The sequence below is a fragment of the Lactuca sativa genome, chromosome 5 (genome assembly GCF_002870075.4).
Source record: "Lactuca sativa cultivar Salinas chromosome 5, Lsat_Salinas_v11, whole genome shotgun sequence".
NCBI classification, from domain to species: Eukaryota; Viridiplantae; Streptophyta; class Magnoliopsida; order Asterales; family Asteraceae; genus Lactuca; species Lactuca sativa.
Window position 1 is genome coordinate 147416559 of NC_056627.2, and position 20473 is coordinate 147437031.

Here is a 20473-nt window from a genome sequence, read left to right on the forward strand (position 1 = left end):
TCAAAACCCAACATTTTAACCCAAATTTTATTGCATTAGCAAGTAACTCATAGAAAGAGTTTATGCAATTAAACTTATGAATCAAATAGTGGTGACTCAATCAGAGTCTTGTGTTCTGTTTGATGTCTGATCCACTCCTAAGAGTCACTCGATGTAGCCCATTTATATGTAACTTAATTTTTTTTTTTAAATAAGCTGTTGATTCTAATTAGTCTGCCCTAAGTCCACAACCAAACAAGCAAAAGGTCCTAAGGCAGACTCATCATTTTTAGGCCAGTTATTTCTTAATTACACATAACAGTGAGATACACCTTAAAATCTTAGATTTATCAGTTCCAAATAGTTTTCAATGTCAAGTAGTGAGATCAAATGCCAAACATCCAATGAAATAAAATGCATGCCAATTCCATTGATAAAATTTTTAGTACATCTTGTTTTGGAGAGAATTTGACCTCACCAGGGTCTACATTACATCAAGGTAAAAGATAGTTTTGGCAACACAAAAGCCCTTTGAGTAGTGTAATCACTTAATCGCAGGGTCAATCCTACATACAACAGAGTACCACCAACGTATACTCGAAATCCTAGTTTTTATAACAAAACATGAGTAGTGCAAACACTACTCGTGGCAGGTGGCATCTGGTCCATGGTGGCCCTGAGATGAGATCGATGCTCCCTGAAGCTCCACAATCCAGCGTTTGGCCGCAATCACTCTCTCCTCGAGAGCTGCGTGCCTCTCCTGGTACTCCCTTACCTCTGCTCGAGCAGTGGTAAGGTACTCGATAAAATTTTCTACCGGATAGAAGTCCCTTTTCCAAATCCCTGGTGCGTGGATCGGTGGCTGTCGTAACAGTGTTGAGATTTCGATCTTGATCTGCTATTTCCCTACTTTGGTTCCCCAAATTCGTGATATGCTAGACCATGACGAGGAGGGCCCTGTCAGCCGGTCCTCCATGGCTAAGGTCGTAGTAAACATGTTGGTCGCCATATGGTGACCGTTGGCGTTGTTGACGGCTCCACCTCTCGATCATTGTTGCCCAATAGGGCTTAGGTCCGTTGTGGCCAAAGCGGTTCGCAAGCACCCTAGCGATGTACGGAGGGTTGATGACTTCCTCTTTTGGTTCCTCTTCTTCTTCTTCCTCTTCTGATTCTTCTTCTTCATCCATCTCCTCCGGGTCTTCCTCGGGATCCTCCTCGATCATCTCCTCGCGTTTTGCCTCGAGCCATCCGGCGTTTCCCTCATTAGGGAAGTAAGTGTCTCTAGGTAGGTGAAATCCGGCCATGTCGTCTGCGCGATAAATGGAGGTGTAAGAAGCATATAACGGGTAGTAATGATATTGCGCTATAGCAACATACAAATATTCCTGTAGTATTTGAAGTGTTTAGATTTGGTTCTTAGAGCATTCTTTGTAGGGTGAAGTTAGGTTATTTGATTTGTTGACCATTACCAGTATCCCCCAGTACGTGCAAGTCACTTCTTGGACGGATATAGTTGATCAGGCTATATCCTTCCCAGAACTGATTACACACACACCAAGGCATACTCGTAGTGTTCAACTCCTCTTCTTCTACTTTATATTTTCTCTAGTTATGACACCACGTACATGCATGTATACTTTAAACAAGAAAACTATTTATTTTGTAAAAGTATATCCAATTGAAGACGTTTCAAATCATAGACTTTTAGTTCCAAATGTGTTTATAGTTTGTATATCTTATGTGGTTTGATATACTTAATTCACTATAAACCGTGCTTTGATACCAATCTGTCACACCCCCAAACCAAGGATGGCGGAAACGTCCAGGGGTGGAGGACTTCATATATAGTATCATAACAACAATGACAATAGTGATGAAAGTAAACACAACCAACATTTATATAATGGAAAGATTTACATCATTGTATGAATTACATGTTTCCAAATCGATTACAATATGTTGACAAAATATGAAATGTTTATGCCTTAACGTCCCATCCTCAAAATGCACTTTGATACCTGTTTAGTGATTTCCTGAGAATACAAGTTGTTTGAAAAGTGTCAACACAAAGGTTGGTGAGTTCATAAGTTTTTGTTTTAAACTTAATGAAAGCCTTTCTCTTGTAAATGTCATGTTTGTTCCAGAAAAATCCGACATTTTCCTTAAAATGTGTACTATAGTCTTATATCCAAAGACCGAAATGTATAAGTAACCTTTCTTACTTATAGGAAATAATGTAAGTTTAAATCGACATAAACGCGTTTGAATTGAATGAAATGCCCGTAAATTCTTATGTTTGTTAATACTTTCTGTGAATTATTATAACCACGCTATCACCTAGTTGGCCTGAAACGACGTTCTTCAGGCGTCGGAAATGTTATGACATTTGTCACCTCACACCTATCAGTCTAGCTGTTGCATGCAACTCAGATGTGGGTTTGTCAGACCCAATATAGATCTATATACAACTATCACGCTCTCCCTCTAGGAGACTTTGGTTACAATACAGGACTCATTTGTAAAGTGAAGCGAATGTCTCACAAAGTCATTAACGGAATATGTGTGGTGTAATGAAAATCCTCTTTGTATAAGTGTACCCTTTTGAAAAGTATGTATTATGTAATGTATCATAAACTATACCTATTATAGTTTATCAAAACTAGGGTATTATTAGTCAGGTACATAAATTGTACTTAACATAGTTTATTCAAATGTTTGTATGCAATGGATGTACTTTGATTATAACAAATTGTTATTTCTATGCTTTATCTAGCAAAATCCATTTGTTAACCAATGTATGTCTATAAACTAAGATAAAAATGTCATATATTGTAATAACATATAATCACATAAAGATATACACCTTTCTCAACATGTTACAAGGTGAAATGAAATTCATAGCATTTTTCTGTTGATAACATTTTCTATCACTATTCTTAGATAATTTGTAGAAAAATCATCAAAGCTCCAAATCAGAATCCGTAAACTCCGAGTGTTTGGAAAATGATTCTAGTTTCTCCATAATTTTTCTCAAGAATCTTAGTGACCTCTAACTTGTGTGAACAAGTCCATAATCGCAGACTGGTCCGGATGAATGTTTGAAATAATACGCAGTTTTATAAAAATCACCATAAATTGTAGAAACATCTTATGGAGATGTGCAAGTATCCATTTTAAACCTAAGGACTTGAAATACTTGCACCTTGTACACTTTTGAAAACTAAAATGTTTAGGTTGTCCAAAACAGTCCGTGATTGAAGTCCAACTTTTCTAATGAAAGTTGTTGGAAAAGTTTAGTTGTGTTCTTGATGATTTAACTTGTATTCTCCACCTTAAAACTTAAGAAAACATGAAAATGTTGGGGTATGAACTTACTTTGTGTGATTTTAGTGGATGAGTGTTGGAGAAGGGAAGCGTTCAAGTCAAGAACACTCGAAGAAGCCTTGAAGATTTCAAGAATCTAACACAAATATGATGAAGTTTGTGTAAGTAACCCATGATTTGAGTATAATGGAGTATAATAATCACAAGGAGTATGAATTATACTTAACAAGAGTGCAAGAAAGCTTGATGATCGGCCTTAGAATCTCGAATTTTAGAGAGAGAAAATGAGAGGAAAGTTGTGTTTGATCTTTGGTAAAATGAGAGGAATTGAGTAAGTAAGGAGTGAGGAGTGATGTTCCAGCTCTAAAGGTGTGGAAGAGGTGGGAAATGATGAAAAAGTACATTGACAAAACCTAGGCATGGTAGGAGGAGTGTGGCTGATCAAGGAGTGGGTGTGAGGTGTTGCTTGTGTCATAAGCTAAAGGAAAGTCAACACTCCACCTTTATTACTCCCGCCACTAAATCTTGGATAAGATTTGCATTAAAAACGTGATTAATTAAGATATATGGGTCTTAATATGTTAAAATAATGTTTTGGGTGAAAATCCCGCTTTAAAATGATGAAAAACGGGCTTAAAATGCTAAAAATATTGAAATTCGGGCAAAAAGGGTAAAAATCCGAATTTCTGGCCAAAGTCGCGAGGATTCGGCTCCAAAGGAGCTTTGAACTGAAGGGAGGCTCGGTTCCACATGGGGACCGAAAGTAGAAGATGGACCGAGATAAGGGAAAAAAGGAACCGAAGGTGCGACGGGAGCCGAAGGTGCGAGGTTCGGTTCAGGCGGGTTTCGGTCCTCGGTGGGTTTGGCTCTCAAGGTCTCGGTTCCAGGGTCTCAGTCCTCAGCAGGTCTCGGTTTCAACTGCCTCTCGGTTCTAGAGGTTTCGGTTCTCCTAGGGTTCGGCTCTTAGGAGGGTCTCCGCTCCTAAGAGGGTTTCGGCTCCTAAGAGGAGTTTCGGCCCCTCAAGGCTATTTTACTCGTTTTTACCCTGTTTCAAGCCGTGTTTTACCCGGTTAAGGGTCGGCATGACCCGAGTGATTATAAAAAGTTTCGGGAACTCTTGAGAGAGATTTGATAGAGATTTAAAATAGAGAGAGATAGAGTGAATACGATTGAGAGAGGTTTCGTTTGTGACATTTTTTAGTGTCCGGCTTCGCAATGCAAGGTCTGTAAACCCCATTAAGCCATGTTTTAGTGTCCTACACACTCCCGATGAGTGTGTAATAGTGTTTTATCGCCTTGGTTCAATAGATAGCATTATCATGGCTATGGAATTTCAAATACACGAATATTCCAAATGATGTTTTCTCATTAAAATAGCGGGTTGTTTAGTACTTACACAATGCAAACCCTAATATACAAGGGCTAATTGAGTCATTCAATTTGACTTTTTGACTTTTTTTGACTTTGACTTGACCCGAAATTGACTATTGTCACACGCATGGATCCTATGGAAATGAAAGGTCATGGGTATTAGGAAAAAACACACTAGTGGAACTAGTGTGACTAGTGTGTGTACACAAGAGGGAAAAAACCGTTTTTAGTTCATGTATCTTTCTCTCAAGTTATTCCAAGTGTTCTTGATGTTGTGTGAACAATTTGAGGTATCACACTTGGGGCACTCGACTCTTAAAGGTTCAAGACTTCAAGCTCCATCAAAAGGTATGTCATATAACTAGACTTTTATAGTATAGTTGCTTCATAATATGCTAGTTAGGATAAAACCTTGGAATATTGAATATTTGTTTGCATAATAGAGAAAACATAGATCGAAGGTTTATAGGGTTGCATGTACACCATAGGAGTGTTAGAATGCTCAAAACCCAAGAGGCAGTGTAGATACCGGTTTTGAGGTTGTGGTAGTAGATATAGGTGTTGATGATGTGGTAGTGGATGTTGGTGTTGAGGATGGTTTAGATGATGTAGGTGCTAAAGTTTTGGTTATTGATGTAAGTGTTGAGGATTGTATTGTTCCAATTTCTGAAGTTTTAGATGTTTTTTCTAAGGAGGGTGTGGATGTTGAAAGTGATGCCGAGGAAGTGGTAGTCATGGGTGATGTTAATGATATAGGTTTAGGGTGTTTTGTTGGGAAATGTTATAGGTGCTTTGGATGTGGTTGTTGGTATTGGGAAGTCGGATTCTTCATCTTGTAACTGTCTATTTACGAATTTTGCAGCTTAAATGCTATTGCGTTTCATAATTTGTGGTGCAATGAATTTAGTTGGCTTCACACCGGATGCTCCTTTTGCTTTCGAGGTCGACATCTTTCTAGCTTAAAAATTAACAAAAAACGGTAGTCAATACCCGTGTATTAAAGATGATAAACTACTGATGACAATAGAGACACAAACAAAAAAATAAATTATATATGAAGGCATTATTTTGCATCCAAACTATTGAATACAATCAAAACCAATTTACTTGTAATCTAAGATGATAATATACATGAAGATGATTAGAGAACAAAAAAACATCGATCATCACGATAACAGTAAATTAAATAAAAATAAATTTAGATGAGTGACAACCTATATCGCCAAAGTTAGTGCACAAACGTATAATCAACAAAGATTTCGATCAATTAGCCACCGGAGATGATGATTACAGAAAATGTAAACCTTATTTCTAATCAGTAAAATTAACCGAATATGCAGCATAAACGTGTGTAGGTTGGAGGCAAAGGAATTGTGAAATATTTTGAACATCGGCTAATAAAAAATTTGAACCGCGATAATTACCGCTAAATAGTTAGTGATTCAAATTTATTAAAGTAGTTATATATTGATAGATAGGGTATATACATATAAATAATGTCAGGAAAGAACATAGACTAATGATGTGTTCATAGTATAATTTTAATTTAAAATTATATACAAGGACTAAACATTAATAAACTATACATCATTATGCTTTTATGTTTAAACTGAAACTTATATACAAAAGGCATACGGTCCATGTCAATATATATGGTAGTGGCCTATGGTGTCCATGGTATACCCATGGATGACATATAGACTACATATGAGTCATTGGTCAACATGGTATTGGTTTATGGTGTTCGTGGATAACATATGGCAATTGGTCAACATGATAGTGGCTTATGGTGCCAATGGATGACATATGGATGACATACGGGTCATTGGTCAACATGGTAGTGGCTTATGATGGATATGCATGACTTAGGGTCATTGGTCAACATGGAAATCGCTTATGGTGTCCATGGATGACATATGGATGACATATGGGTCATTGGTCAACATGGTAGTGGCTTATGGTCTCCATGGATGACATATGGATGATTGGTCAACATGTTAGTGGCTTATGGTGTCCATGGATGACATACAGATGACGTATGGGTCATTGGTCAACATGGTAGTGGCTTATGGTGTATATGGGTGACAGATGGGCCATTGGTCAACATGGTAATGGCTTATGGTGTCCATGTGTGACAACCCGATATTTCAACTCTATGTAATGACCTGAAAAGTCAATTATTGTAACCACTTTTGTGATAATGAAATTAACTTCGAAAATAAAATGTCCAAAAAGTTTCTATTTAATTACCTACTGTGATAAATGTCTTTAAACCGTGATCGTACATAAAAAGAACGCCCAAATCCGACATCGTATATGGAAGTTATGATTTTTCCAAGTTCGGCTTAGCAGCAGACAGCTAAAAACTCGAATCGGAGATCGAGCGACTTTTGGCCAGAATGACCTAAACGAGAATCGAAGGTCTCGACAATGGTAATTCGGCGGTAAAAAGTCTGGCAAAAACCAACGTCAGACAAAGAAGTTATGAATTTCTAAAGAAATTCGTTAAACACGACCCTTTTAAAAATAAATAATAAAAATAATTTCAAAATTTGTCGACGGAGTCTAAACGAAAGTTGTAGAGCGTAGTTTCACCTACGCGTGGATATGAAGACCATTGAAAACGGAATTCGTATGAAGAAGATATGAATTTTAGTAGTTTATTAATTAAATTAAATATAAATTTAATTATAAATGTTTGGTATTATCCGAAGGGAGTCATCAGATATGGCCGAAGTACGCCCTGCGTACCCTCGTACGCCCCGCGTACTCAAGGCCTAGGCCTCGGATCGTCCACGTCCAGGTCTATGCGAAGTAGCATTGTCCCATCTAAAATTCGAGGCAGTCGAGGACTCGGTCATGCATGACGTACGCGTACGCCCCGCATACCCTCGTACGTTCCGCGTACCGAGGCGGTTCCAGCCCCTATAAAAGGGATGCGAGGGTTCCGAAGAAAGGGCTCCATTTCTCTCCTCTCTTGTGCGTTCTTGCCTCGTTTTCCGTGCCCGTTCTAACCGGAAGCCCCGGTCATTTTGCTCAAGTCCCGAAGGTCGTTTTTACTCCCGAGATTCCCGAGAATCCCGAGGAAATCCGTTTCCCGAGACGAAATTCTGCCCGGTTTCCATCTCGCTTTCTTTAAACCTTCAGGTGAATTCATACCCCTACAAACACACTTTAAATACGTTTTAAATGCTTTTTATACTCTTTTAAGGGGGGGAATACAAGTAAACATACGGTTATTATCGTGTGAAACATCAATCTTTTGCTATACTTTTCATATTGTTGTTTTAACTATCTTATGAAGTCATCATCATGCAAAACACCTCACAACACAACTTTACCCTCTTGGGATACAATATTTTTTATAAATAGAAATAATGTTTTATTTATACGTTTACATACAAATACATCATATCAAGGGTAATATTCTTTAATAAATCATTTTATGCATTCAAAGAACTTATGATTTATGCTTTGTCAAACATTGTGAAAAAGGATAAACTTTGCATACAAAACTACTACTTTAATACAGACTTAGTTGAGAATCCGTGAGACGTGTATATCTTCAAATAATACCTTTTTGCTAAAAGGTACCGCTACAAGTCCTGTCTGTAACCAGAGTCTCCAGTTCGGAGAACGTGTCAAATGTGTATAGATCTATACGGGAAGTCATGATCCCGCGCCCTGACTGTTAGCTACAGTCCGTCCTTTGGGGTGACAGTTTGTCATAACGCTACGACACCTGAAGAATGTCGCTACAGGCATATTATGTTTAGTATGGTTATAAAACTAATCGGATATACAATTATTATAGTACTTCTGATTGATGAATGAGTAGCTATTAAAACTATTCTTCATCTAGCAAACTGAAATCTTCTAATAGGTTTTATTATATAAATCTATGCTTCAACCTTCTAAAGCGTGTCATTTGCTTTCGGTTTTTAGTCTGGGACATTAGGCTAACTATTACTTTAGGAAAATATGGGATTTTCCTGTATACAAAACAAACAACTAATAGGAAAATAAGGGAATTTCTTGATTCAACTATCTACATTATTCAATACAAATATTCTCATGCATTTCACACTTTTATAAGAAAATAAGGGATTTTCTTGGAAAACATACTCTCAATTTGGAATGGCATACAAATTTTCTAAACCACTTATGAACTCACCAACTTAATTGTTGACACTTTCTCTTTGAAATAACTTGTATTCTCAGGGAACCGCTATGCAGGTTTGGAAATCAACTTTTGGGGATTATTGTGCTAGCGTTAATTACTTCTTTTGAAAGATGTTTATGTATTTATCTTTTGAACATGTAATGAATATAATTATGTAAACATTTTTAAAACCTTTATATATGTATGGTGGTGTGTACTTTCCTTTCTATGAACTGTTATGATACTGAATATGACGTCCTCCGCCCCCGAACGTTTCCGCCATTCTGGTTTGGGGGTGTGACAGATTGGTATCAGAGCATTGTTTATAGTGAATTAAGTATATCAAAACCATTTTTGGTATACAACTATAAACTCAACTGGGCAAAAACACTCTGAGAAGAGTGATACTTTTGAAATTAAATTTATTTAGTTTTTTTTTTTTTTTTGTAAAGTAAGCATGCACTCATTTCATACAAATAACAGTTTCACATCGGACCATTTTAGAAGTATTATAAATAAGTTGTGCAGTGCAGGTACGCCTTGGGACATGTAATCGGAACTGGGAAGAATATAGCCTGATCAACTATATTTGTCCGAGAGCCGACTAACATGTGCCGAGGAGTGTCTGCAGTGGACAACAAATTTAAAACTTACCAAAAACATATCGTTAAATAATACTAAGGGAGTATTTGAGTATAAACAACCATTAAACTTAAGGGTAAATTTCATGTACTCTAGCTTATAGTAAATTCTTAACCCTATTCTCGTATAGACTCAATGGCTGGATTCCACTACCCCAATGACCCCTACTACCCCAACCAAGGTAATGGAGGATGGATCGAAGAAGATCCCGAAGAAGACGAAGAACCTATAGAGTTGGATGAAGGAGATGACTCTGGTACAGATTCAGAGCTAGAGGTTATCAATCCACCGGCCCCACAACCTCCCGTCCATGTGAGGAACTTCCAAGGACCCACTCCTGTATGGGGGAGTCACCTCCACCATTGGAGCCAACAACAAAACCTACGCCCTCCCTACGGCATGTGCCGTGACTTCTACGATGTCTGCGGCGGAGGTTCGGCTGATCGGGCACTACCAATAATGGTGGGCAAGCTAGCCAATCAGTCCTACCAATCCGGAGTTCAAGCTAGCCGGATTCGGGATGTCAACGTAGAAGTACAGGTTCACACTTCTGACATCCGTAGGCTGGATAGAATTCAGGACAATGCCCAACTCCAAACCGAGGCATTCCAAGCACAAATGATTGCAGCCCTAGCCGAATTAAGGGAACAACAAGCCGCTTTTGATAGGCGTCTAATGGAATCGAAGCAATCGGATGCGGAGTCAAGCTCCAAGTGCAACCTACGTCGCAAGTAGTGCTTGCCAAAATTTCAAATTTTGTTATAAATTAGGACTTCGGATAAGAGTATTATTTTCTTTAAACTTTCTGTAATCGGAGACCATTAGAAAGGTCAAAAAATTGTGTCTAAACTCGGATGTAACACAACTATATGTTTAATATATATATAGGGCATATCCCTTTCGTATGTTAATTATGTGCAGTTCATTCAATTCATCAGTATATCTATTCAAACACCATTTGTAAATCAAGCTCCAGACCCTATGTTGGTCAAACCAAATTCTTGAACTATTAAAGGAAGTTAACTCAATATCATTCAACTCTCCACCACCAAAACTTATAATCTCTCATTTTCTTTTGGCAGCGCGATGCCTCCTCGTCCAAAACTAAGGCCCAGACCGGGCATGGCACCACCACCACCTCCACCACCAACGTATGATCCGGCCATGGTCCAGGCTGCTATCACAGTAGCAGTAACAGCAGCTCTCTTGCAAATAAACTCCAATGGGAATGGAGGTACAGGAAGCAGCACGAATCATTCCAATCGTGGCACTGGTCATGGTCAAGTAAGAGAATGTACTTACAAGGAATTCTCCATCTCAAAGCCAAAAACTTTTAATGGCATTGGGGGAGTCATTACACTAATGCAATGGTTCGAAAAGACCGAAACAGTCTTCGAGATCTGCTCATGCCAAGAAACAAGCAAGGTTAAGTTCGCTGCTTGCACCTTCATAGATCGAACCCTCACTTGGTGGAAAAGCCATGTGAATTCTGTGACTCTCACTGTTGCCAACGCCATGAGTTGGGAGGATCTAAAGGTTCTACTACTGGAAGAATACTGCCCAAGGGGCGAAGTCTTGAGCAAGAGCTCTGGAATCTGAAGATGACTGGGTCTGATCTAGTCGCCTACACAGCTAGGTTCAACGACCTCGCTGCATTGTGCCCTACCATGGTCAACCCAGAATCAAAGAAAGTTGAAAGGTACATTTGGGGGTTGTCACCCCAGATTCAAGGGCATGTCCTAGCTTCCAACCCTATTACCTACAACAACGCTAAATGCCTGGCTCAGCGACTCATCGACCACGGGGTAAAACAGGGTACCATTGCAGCTACCGCCAATCCATCTAAGGAGGCACAGGGCCAGAGTAGGCCTTGGAACAAGAGAAGGGGACAAACCCTACAGGAGAACCCCAAGAAACAAACAAGTAGTAGCGATCCACGCTATTACTGTACCTACCAACACTGCCCCCACAAGCTCATACAATGGGAAACTTCCGAATGCAACCAACGCAACTTCCACCACCACGGTCTCTGCCGTGACCTCCAATGCACTAGATGCAATAAGAAGGGGCATACAGCACACTACTGCAAGGAACCGACACAACAATCCGCCCCCGCTGCTAATACCGAAGTAAGTCGCGCCTGCTTTGAGTGCGGAGACACGGGGCACTACCGCAGGGACTGCCCGAAGGCAAACAACAGGAATACCGGCGGAAGGGGCCGAGTATTCGCAATGGAACAAGACGAAGCCGTTGTGGAACCCACTATTGTTACGGGTACGTTTGTTCTCGATAACTCGTATGCATGCATTTTGTTTGATAGTGGAGCAGAGAGAAGTTTTGTGAGTCACGATTTTAAAGGCCTGCTAAAGTCATTACCACAATCATTAAGTGAACCGTTTATAGTAGAAATGGCCAACAGTAAAACCGAAGGCACTAAGGAGATATACTTAAACTATACCCTAACTCTAAACGATAATCCCTTTCCAATCAACCTCATGCCAGTCTCGATTAAGAGTTTTGATGTCATCATTGGCATGGATTGGCTGATTTCTCATCATGCTGACATTTTATGTTACGATAAGGCCGTTCACCTTAATCTGCCAACCGGCGAAACTTTCCTTGTCTTGGGCGACAAACCTAGTACCACTCTTCGTATCATCTCAAACATCCAAGCTCAGAAGTGCCTATGCAAGGAGTATCACACGTTTCTGGCACATGTCGTGGATGTAAAACGCGAAGTCCAGGACATCAAGAATGTGCCTGACGTATGCGATATTCCCGACGTTTTTCCCAAGGACCTTCCAGGAATACCACCCGCGAGACAAGTCGAGTTCAGAATCGACCTGGTTCCCGAAGCTAACCCAGTAGCCAAAGCGCCCTATCGGTTAGCCCCGACGGAGATGCAAGAGCTATCCAGCCTACTGAATGAGCTACTCGGAAAAGGATTCATCAGGCCGAGCTTCTCGCCTTGGGGAGCACCCGTATTATTCGTGAAAAAGAAGGATGGATCATTCCGGATGTGCATCGACTACCGAGGACTCAACAAACTTATCATCAAGAACCGTTATCCCCTACCCCGAATCGACGACTTATTCGACCAACTCCAAGGAGCCAACTACTTCTCCAAGATCGATCTGAGGTCAGGATATCACCAGCTGCGAGTCCTAGAGAGTGATGTTCCCAAGACGGCCTTCCGAACGAGATACGGACATTACGAGTTCGTAGTGATGCCGTTCGGACTAACCAATGCCCCGGCCGTATTCATAGACCTAATGAATCGGTTATGTCGTCCATTCTTGGATAAATTTGTGATAGTATTCATAGACGACATACTCATTTATTCAAAGAATAAAGAAGAGCATAGTCAACATCTGAGACAAGTCTTAGAGACGTTACGAACTGAGAGAATCTATGCAAAGTTCTCGAAATGCGATTTTTGGATTAGAAGGGTGGACTTCATCGGTCACGTGGTCAGCAAGGAAGGAATCCACATGGACCCATAAAAAATCAAGGCTATCAAAAATTGGTCTGCACCGACTACACCAACAGAGATTTGCCAGTTTCTAGGTCTTGCTGGTTGTTATCGAAGGTTCATTCAGAACTTCACCAGCATCGCAAAGCCTCTTACCGCCTTAACTGAGAAAGGGGTGACCTACAACTGGGGAGAAAAACAAGATGTTGCATTTCAAACTTTGAAACATGCCCTTTGTAGTGCGCCCATTCTTTCTCTTCCAGAGGGGACCGGAGATTTTGTGGTGTATTGCGATGCTTCGAAGCAAGGGCTGGGCTATGTACTAATGCAGAGAGGAAAGGTTATTGCATATGCCTCGCGACAACTGAAAATGCATGAAGGCAACTACACCACTCATGACCTAGAACTTGGAGCAGTGGTCTTCGCTCTAAAAATCTGGAGGCACTACCTATACGGGACCAAGTGCACCATCTTTACGGACCACAAGAGCCTTCAACACATCTTCGACCAGAAGGAGTTAAACATGAGACAGCGACGTTGGGTTGAATTGCTCAACGACTACGAATGTGAGATTCGCTATCATCCCGGAAAGGCAAACGTCGTGGCCGATGCCCTTAGTCGTAAGGAGTACTCTGGTCGAAGAGTGAAGTCATTAACCATGTCGATCCATTTGCACCTGTCAGCACAAGTCAAGGAGGCTCAAATAGAGGCCTTGAAACCCGAAAACGTGACAGGTGAGACCCTTAGGGGGATGGACAAGAACCTAGAAATCAAGAGTGACGGAGTACGCTACTTCATGGACCGAATCTGGACACCCAAGTTTGGTGGGTTCAGAGAGGTAGTTATGAGCGAAGCACACAAGACTCCGTACTTCGTGTACCCAGGGTCAGATAAGATGTATCTAGATCTCAAGCAACTCTACTGGTGGCCAAACATGAAAGCAGAGATTGCTACCTATGTGAGCAAGTGTTTGACTTGAGCCAAGATAAAAATAGAACACCAAAAACCCTCAGGTCTACTCCATCAACCTGAAATACCTGAGTGGAAATGGGAACAAATTTCCATGGACTTCATAACGAAACTGCCCAAAACTCAGGGTGGCCAAGATACTATTTGGGTGATCGTCGACAGACTAACCAAGTCCGCTCATTTCTTACCGATCAAGGAAACTGATAAGATGGAAAAACTATCGAGAACCTACATCCGGGAGATCGTACGAATTCATGGAGTGCCGATTTCTATCATCTTAGATAGGGACAACAGCTTCACTTCCAGATTCTGGCAATCATTTCAAAATCCATGGGAACAAGGTTGGATATGAGTACAGCATACCACCCACAAACTGATGGACAGAGTGAGAGGACGATCCAAACCTTGGAAGACATGTTGTGAGCATGTGTAATCGACTTTGGTAAAGCGTGGGATGTTCACTTACCTTTGGTCGAGTTCTCTTATAACAATAGTTATCATACTAGTATCAAGACTGCTCCATTTGAAGCCCTTTACGGCCGTAAGTGCAGGTCACCTCTGTGCTGGACGGAAGTAGGCGACACGTAGTTGGCAAAAGGTCTAGTCCCTAATAGCACCCTCACTGGTCCGGAGATCATCAGAGAAACGACTGAAAAGATCGTTCAAATACGAGAACGACTGAAATCCTCAAGGGATAGGCAAAAGAGTTAGGCCGACAAAAGACGAAAACCCTTGGAATTTCAGATTGGAGACCGTGTACTGCTAAAGGTCTCACCCAGGAAGGGCATGATACGCTTTGGAAAGCGTGGGAAACTAAATCCTCGGTACATTGGACCCTTCGAAATCATTTCAAAAATAGGTCCAATGGCTTACAAACTCCAACTTCCAATCGAGCTTAACACGAGGGATTTTTATAAAATTTGTTCAAAATTAGATTTTTATAAAATTAGATTTTTATAAAAATTAAGGAGGGATTTTTATAAAATTTGAATTGAGGAGAGAGAAGGCCCTAATCCACTCAAAAATCTGGCCATTCTCCCCTCCCCATGCTCCCTCTTCCCAAAAACTTCAATCATTAAGTCAAAACCCTCACTCCACCTCTTTTTTCTCCACTCTTTTACACTCCACTCTTCACACACTTCACTCTCTTCTTCCCTCTCTCTAAACTCACGAAAATCCTCTCATTCCTCTGCAAAATTTCGAGATTGTGAAGCCCTTGAAGTGTTCTTACTTCCCTCAAGATCATAACAAAGGTAAACAACATCATCTTCTTCCATAGTTACATGATTTTACTTCTTTTCTTTCTTAGTTTTCTCTTCTTTTCGGATTCTATGCCATTCCATGGCTAGAAATCTTTATATTTTCCCTTTTGGTTTGTAGATTCTCACCATAACACAATGCATGTGTAAGAGATGGTGAAAATCCGGGATCAAACCCATGCAAGGAGTGAAAAAGATGCACATATGATCATGTGACATCAAAACATAATATTTCATGTTCTTCTCCATTTCTTTTGTGTTCATGCATGACCAAAAGCATTTAAACCATTTCTAGTACATATTGGATGCTCATTCATTCCATGCATGTGTTAGAAATCGGGCCTTACCAAGGACATGCATGATGTTCTTGTTGAAATACCCTAATAATGCACACAAGCAAACATGCAATCTGCCAGATTACTTTGTTCGACTTTGAACGGTCATAACTCAGTCATTTCTTAACCAAATCATGATATTCTTTTTGTATTGGTTAGTTCCACGAGTTAAATTTCAAACCCAACTGGTCTTACTGTAAAATATTAAATATCCGATTTTTGGCAATTTTTACAAAAAGATTGCGCATACAGCTCTTTTTCTGTGATCACTATTTTTGTCTTGCATAATCAATGGCCTTAAACCCAACCATAAATGTGAGGAAAAATAACTTAGAAACTTAACATATCTAGTGAATGATGGTTGAAATTTCGTGGCTTAAAACCTCACTGAATGGGCTACATAAATTCATGAATTTCAGCCACATTTACACTTCATGCATTATTGCATGCAACTTTTCTTAAAGTGTTTGGAATCATTACCCTCATTTCTCTTCTGAATACATTTTTTTACATTTTACCTTTTGAAAGCCCTTGCATGCATGAGATAACTGGGAAATTTCAAGAGCTTTTGTTATTTCTTTGATTTATTAGAGTTATTGCTAAAACCAAGGGCATAAATCATATAAAATACTTCCAGAGGTCAATAAATCCTAAATAAATTCATGGATGATACACATGGGGAATAATTACCCCTCACCAAATTTCAGCAATTTTTGTTACTGTTTAATAAGATTTCTAATTTTCTTTTGTTTAGGACATGATAAATTACAAAACCACCTTAGAGGATATGAAAATTTTATCTAACAAGTTTCGCGTACCTTACCTGTGATGGGTGACTCCAGAAAATAATTTCAAGATTTTTCATCATGTGTTACTATTTTTCCCAATTTTTGGTAATTATAATGGTCTAAAAATGGGAGAAATAGTTCTGATTATCCAAAATTCATGAAAATTTACCAGGATATAATATTATACAGTAGGAGGTTACATAAAAACTGTGAATATTTTTCTCTACTGTAAACTATTTTTCTCTTATTTTCTAAAATTAATTGCATTAAAATGCACTTAAATACACATAAATACCCAAAACCCGTTTATACATTATGAAAACCACTTTTGATATTTTTCCCAGGATATTTATACTGTAAATGATGTTACAAAAATTTATGGTGATTTATTTTAACTGTTTAATATTATTTCTTTAATTTATGATTATTTAAAGGAATAAAACAAGGAAAAATAGAAATACCCACTGAAAAATATCTTTTATATTTTTACCAGCCTAGTTATGTATAATAACAATTAAATAAAAAGTTTGGGTAATTTTGGAAACTGTTTTCTATTTATTTCAATTTTTATTGAAATAAATGCTCAAAAATCATAAAATATAATTAAACAGCTTGGAAATCCATTTTTATATTTTTCCCAACTTAGTATTGTGTAATAAAAGTTAGATAAAATGTTTGAGAATTTTTATCCCTCGAATGCTATTTTTCGTGAATTTATGTTGTTATAGTGACTTAAAAATTTGGAAAGTTTATATTCCAAAGTTGTAATTAATCACACGACTTGTAAAATTACAATATTTCAGAAAAAGTGTAACCAATTGATATGAAATCCAATACTAAAACATAAATTGGCATTTCCCTATATGTAGAGTCTAGTATATTAGCATTAGATTTCGACATGGAAACTCACTAGTGTGTGTGTTTGATGTCGTAGGATCCCGGTAGTAAGACGTTGGTGCATCCCGAAGTACCGTTTGTGCCTACACGAAACATCGTGAGTATTCATGCACTCCCCTATTTTCAGTTTTTATGTTTTGGGGTGGAAAAACATGTCCAGAAAAACTATTATTTGCATGTTGTATTTAAATTGATTTGTATCAATCATGATTGCTATTGTATTGCTATTTATCTCTATGTATGTCTATGCAACACGGAACATGAGAACTTATCGTACTAAGGCCCTTCCCTTATCTCTAACCATTAACTCTTTGAGCCAATGGTCATTATGGATAACGCTATTAGGAATTGACAACTCCTCACTCGCCCGAATTGCTGGAGTGCATGATACCATATTCATCTATGGAACGATCAGCATAGATCTCGATAGGGCTTCAGTCATAGGTTTGGTTGAGACTCATTGTTTGCTCATACACATACAAATGCGTTTCTCGTTATAGCAATAAACTTGTATTCCTTAATAGCAATCAACTTGTTTATCATTAAAGCAATGTACTTGTATTTACGAAAAGCCTTGTTGTACGCGCGATTTTATAAACTTGTGAACTCACCAACTATTTTCATAGTTGACGCTCATTTTACATGCTTTTTCAGGAAATAATTAGTAAGTGGATGTAAAGATTCATCATCATAGAGCATGCTGCATCGTGTGAGGAGCGAAGGATGTGGATTGAGTTGAAGGAGTCGGAGCTAATTAAGTCTAAGGATGAAAACATTTATTGGCAAAGAGACAATTTGAAATTGTTAAAACAAAGGAATGTGTTTTGTTTGATTGCTAAAAGACTTTATGCTAACATTACTCAACTGCATCTAAACTGTGAAATAGGGCATAAGATACATCGCATGATTTTACCCTTCCTTGAGTTTAAGGAAGATGAAATCGATGCTGAAGCATACAACTGTGAAAGTGTTGTATCTTCCGATGATGTGAATCCCACTTATATGTATGGTCTGGACAAAATAGAATCTTTCATAAAGTCCAAAGACCATAAGGACATGCTGAAAAATCTTTTGGATGAAAACGATAAGCTAAAACTCAGGACCGAAACCATACAAAAATTCGACTCATTGAGTGCAAATTTAAGTTCAGAAAATAAAATTGATGTTGAAAATGCATCTGAACTTAATGAGGACGATGATATGAGTGAAATTTCTGTAGAGGATGAAGTCGACTGTTCTGAGTTTGTCAAGAGCGAACCCGAAAACCATAAAAATCTGCTTTCTAAAAATTCTATGGAATTCGCTCGTTTGTCCAAAAATAAGTCCCCGGTTCTTGAAGAAAAGGTTGTTGTGTATCAAAAGGTGAGAACAACACCGAATCAAGTATATAAGGTCACAGGAGTAACCGAGCATCAAACAGCTGAACTCACTGCCATAGTGAACGAAGATAACGCAGATGGCTATGACGAGTTCTTATGGTCAGCTCCTATAGATAATGTCGACGAAACAGTTGGTTTGTCAGAGCGAACGTCCTGTAAAACTAAAGGAAGAAATGTACCAGAGCCGCTGAATAAGCCTGACAACTTTGACGTGCAAAGTACAAGTGGTACAAAAGAAATACCTGTTGAAGAAGTCACCTGCACAAGCGAAACCTCATCTGTCAAAAGTGAACTGGCTGCCAAGAAGATGAAACAAAAAGCTAACATCTACAGACAGCCGAAACAGGTGAAAAATCAAAAGCAACAAAGAAACCTGAGATACAAAAAGAATCTCTCAGAGCGAAAGCAGTTTTGGCGCTCTCAAAACACTCATTTCTCTCATTCTGACAGAAATTCAAAATCAGAGAAAAAGACTTTCATGCCGCATGAGGAACACAACCGAAAGGACAGGTTCGGTCCCGAGAGCAACAACAACCGAAAGTACAGGTTCAGTCCCGAGAGCAATAGCAACCGAAAGGATAGGTTCGGTCCCAAAAGCAACAGCTACCAAAGATCTAGGATCGGTCCCTCTAATGACCATAAACAAAAGAGTCATCTAGAACCTCAAGTCAGGAAAAACTCCCAGTCTAAATTCTCTCGTTCCGATTCCTCTCATTCTCACTCCTTTTCTAAACCCAATTCTGTTCCTGCACAAAATTCAAAATCATCAATGAACATGAAAGGAAAATCAAAGATTTCCTCATTCAAGGATGACCGAAAGCAGTCTGATACCCAAACACCAAAATTTGAAACCAAAACGACTGTAGCTAATCCTAACAAAAATCAAAGTGTTTACTATTAAGAGGAAAAATGAAACAACATTAATAAAAAGAACATATCTTGTTGATGTTTCTCTTGCTATTCCTGTTCCTGTGAAAAGCTCACGTTGACCCAAGAAACTTTGGGTTCCTAAATCTGCCTAAATTTTGCAGGTTATTACTGACGAGCAGTTCGACGAAGAATGGTATATTGACAGTGGCTGCCCACGTCACATGACAGGGAGGAAGGAAGAGCTGAGGGAGTTTCGATCTCTTCAAAATGGTGGTAATGTCAAGTTTGGTAACAACTCCTATGGAACGATAAAGGGTTATGGGATGATAACCAATGGAGACTTCACAATATGAAAGGTGGCGTACGTTGAAGGGCTACAGCATAATCTCATCAGTGTGTCTTAACTGGTAGGAGGTACCGGTCTCAAAGTTTCATTTGACGATGAAGGTTCAGAAATCATAGAGAAGAAATCAAAAAGGGTTATTCTCAAATCAGACCGAAAAGGTGAAATGTTTCCTCTAAATCTCAAACCAATCAAAGGAAATCCAGCTATATGTCTTTTATCCAAAGCTCATTCTGACGAAAGCTGGTTGTGGCACCGAAGGCTCTCACATCTCAACTTCAAAGACATCAACAAGCTTGTTACTGGAGGTCATGTTCGGGGTCTCCCATTGCTCAAGTTTGATCGAGAACATTTGTGCGCTGCATATGAAATGGGGAAACAAAGTCGTCAAAGTCACCCATCCATTATAAACACAAAAGTTGTTGAACCACGTGAGTTGCTTCACATTGACTTGTGTGGTCCATCATCAATCGAAAGCATTGGCGGTAGCAAGTATATTCTTGTTATTGTTGATGATTTCTCATGTTTTACATGGGTGTTCTTTCTGAAGAACAAATCTAAGGCTACTCTTAAGCTAAAGATGTTTATCAAGCAGGTTGAAGTGCAACTGAGAAAAGTCGTTCGCAATATCAGGAGCGAAAATCGACTGGATTTCAAGAACAAAGAATTTGAAGACTTTTTGA

General features: G+C 39.0%; 1 protein-coding gene across 1 annotated transcript; it reads right to left on the reverse strand.

Annotated features, from left to right (window-relative positions):
* Positions 1–914: 914 nt before the first annotated feature.
* LOC111897518 (protein FANTASTIC FOUR 1-like) lies at positions 915–1283 on the reverse strand. Its single transcript, XM_023893470.1, has one exon. It carries the CDS (start codon positions 1281–1283, stop codon positions 915–917), a length of 369 nt encoding a protein of 122 aa, XP_023749238.1.
* Between the last annotated feature and the right edge of the window lie 19190 nt (positions 1284–20473).

Excerpts from the sequence above, each read along its gene's own strand:
- LOC111897518 (XM_023893470.1), bottom strand. The coding sequence starts at position 1,283 with ATGGCCGGATTTCACCTACCTAGAGACACTTACTTCCCTAATGAGGGA.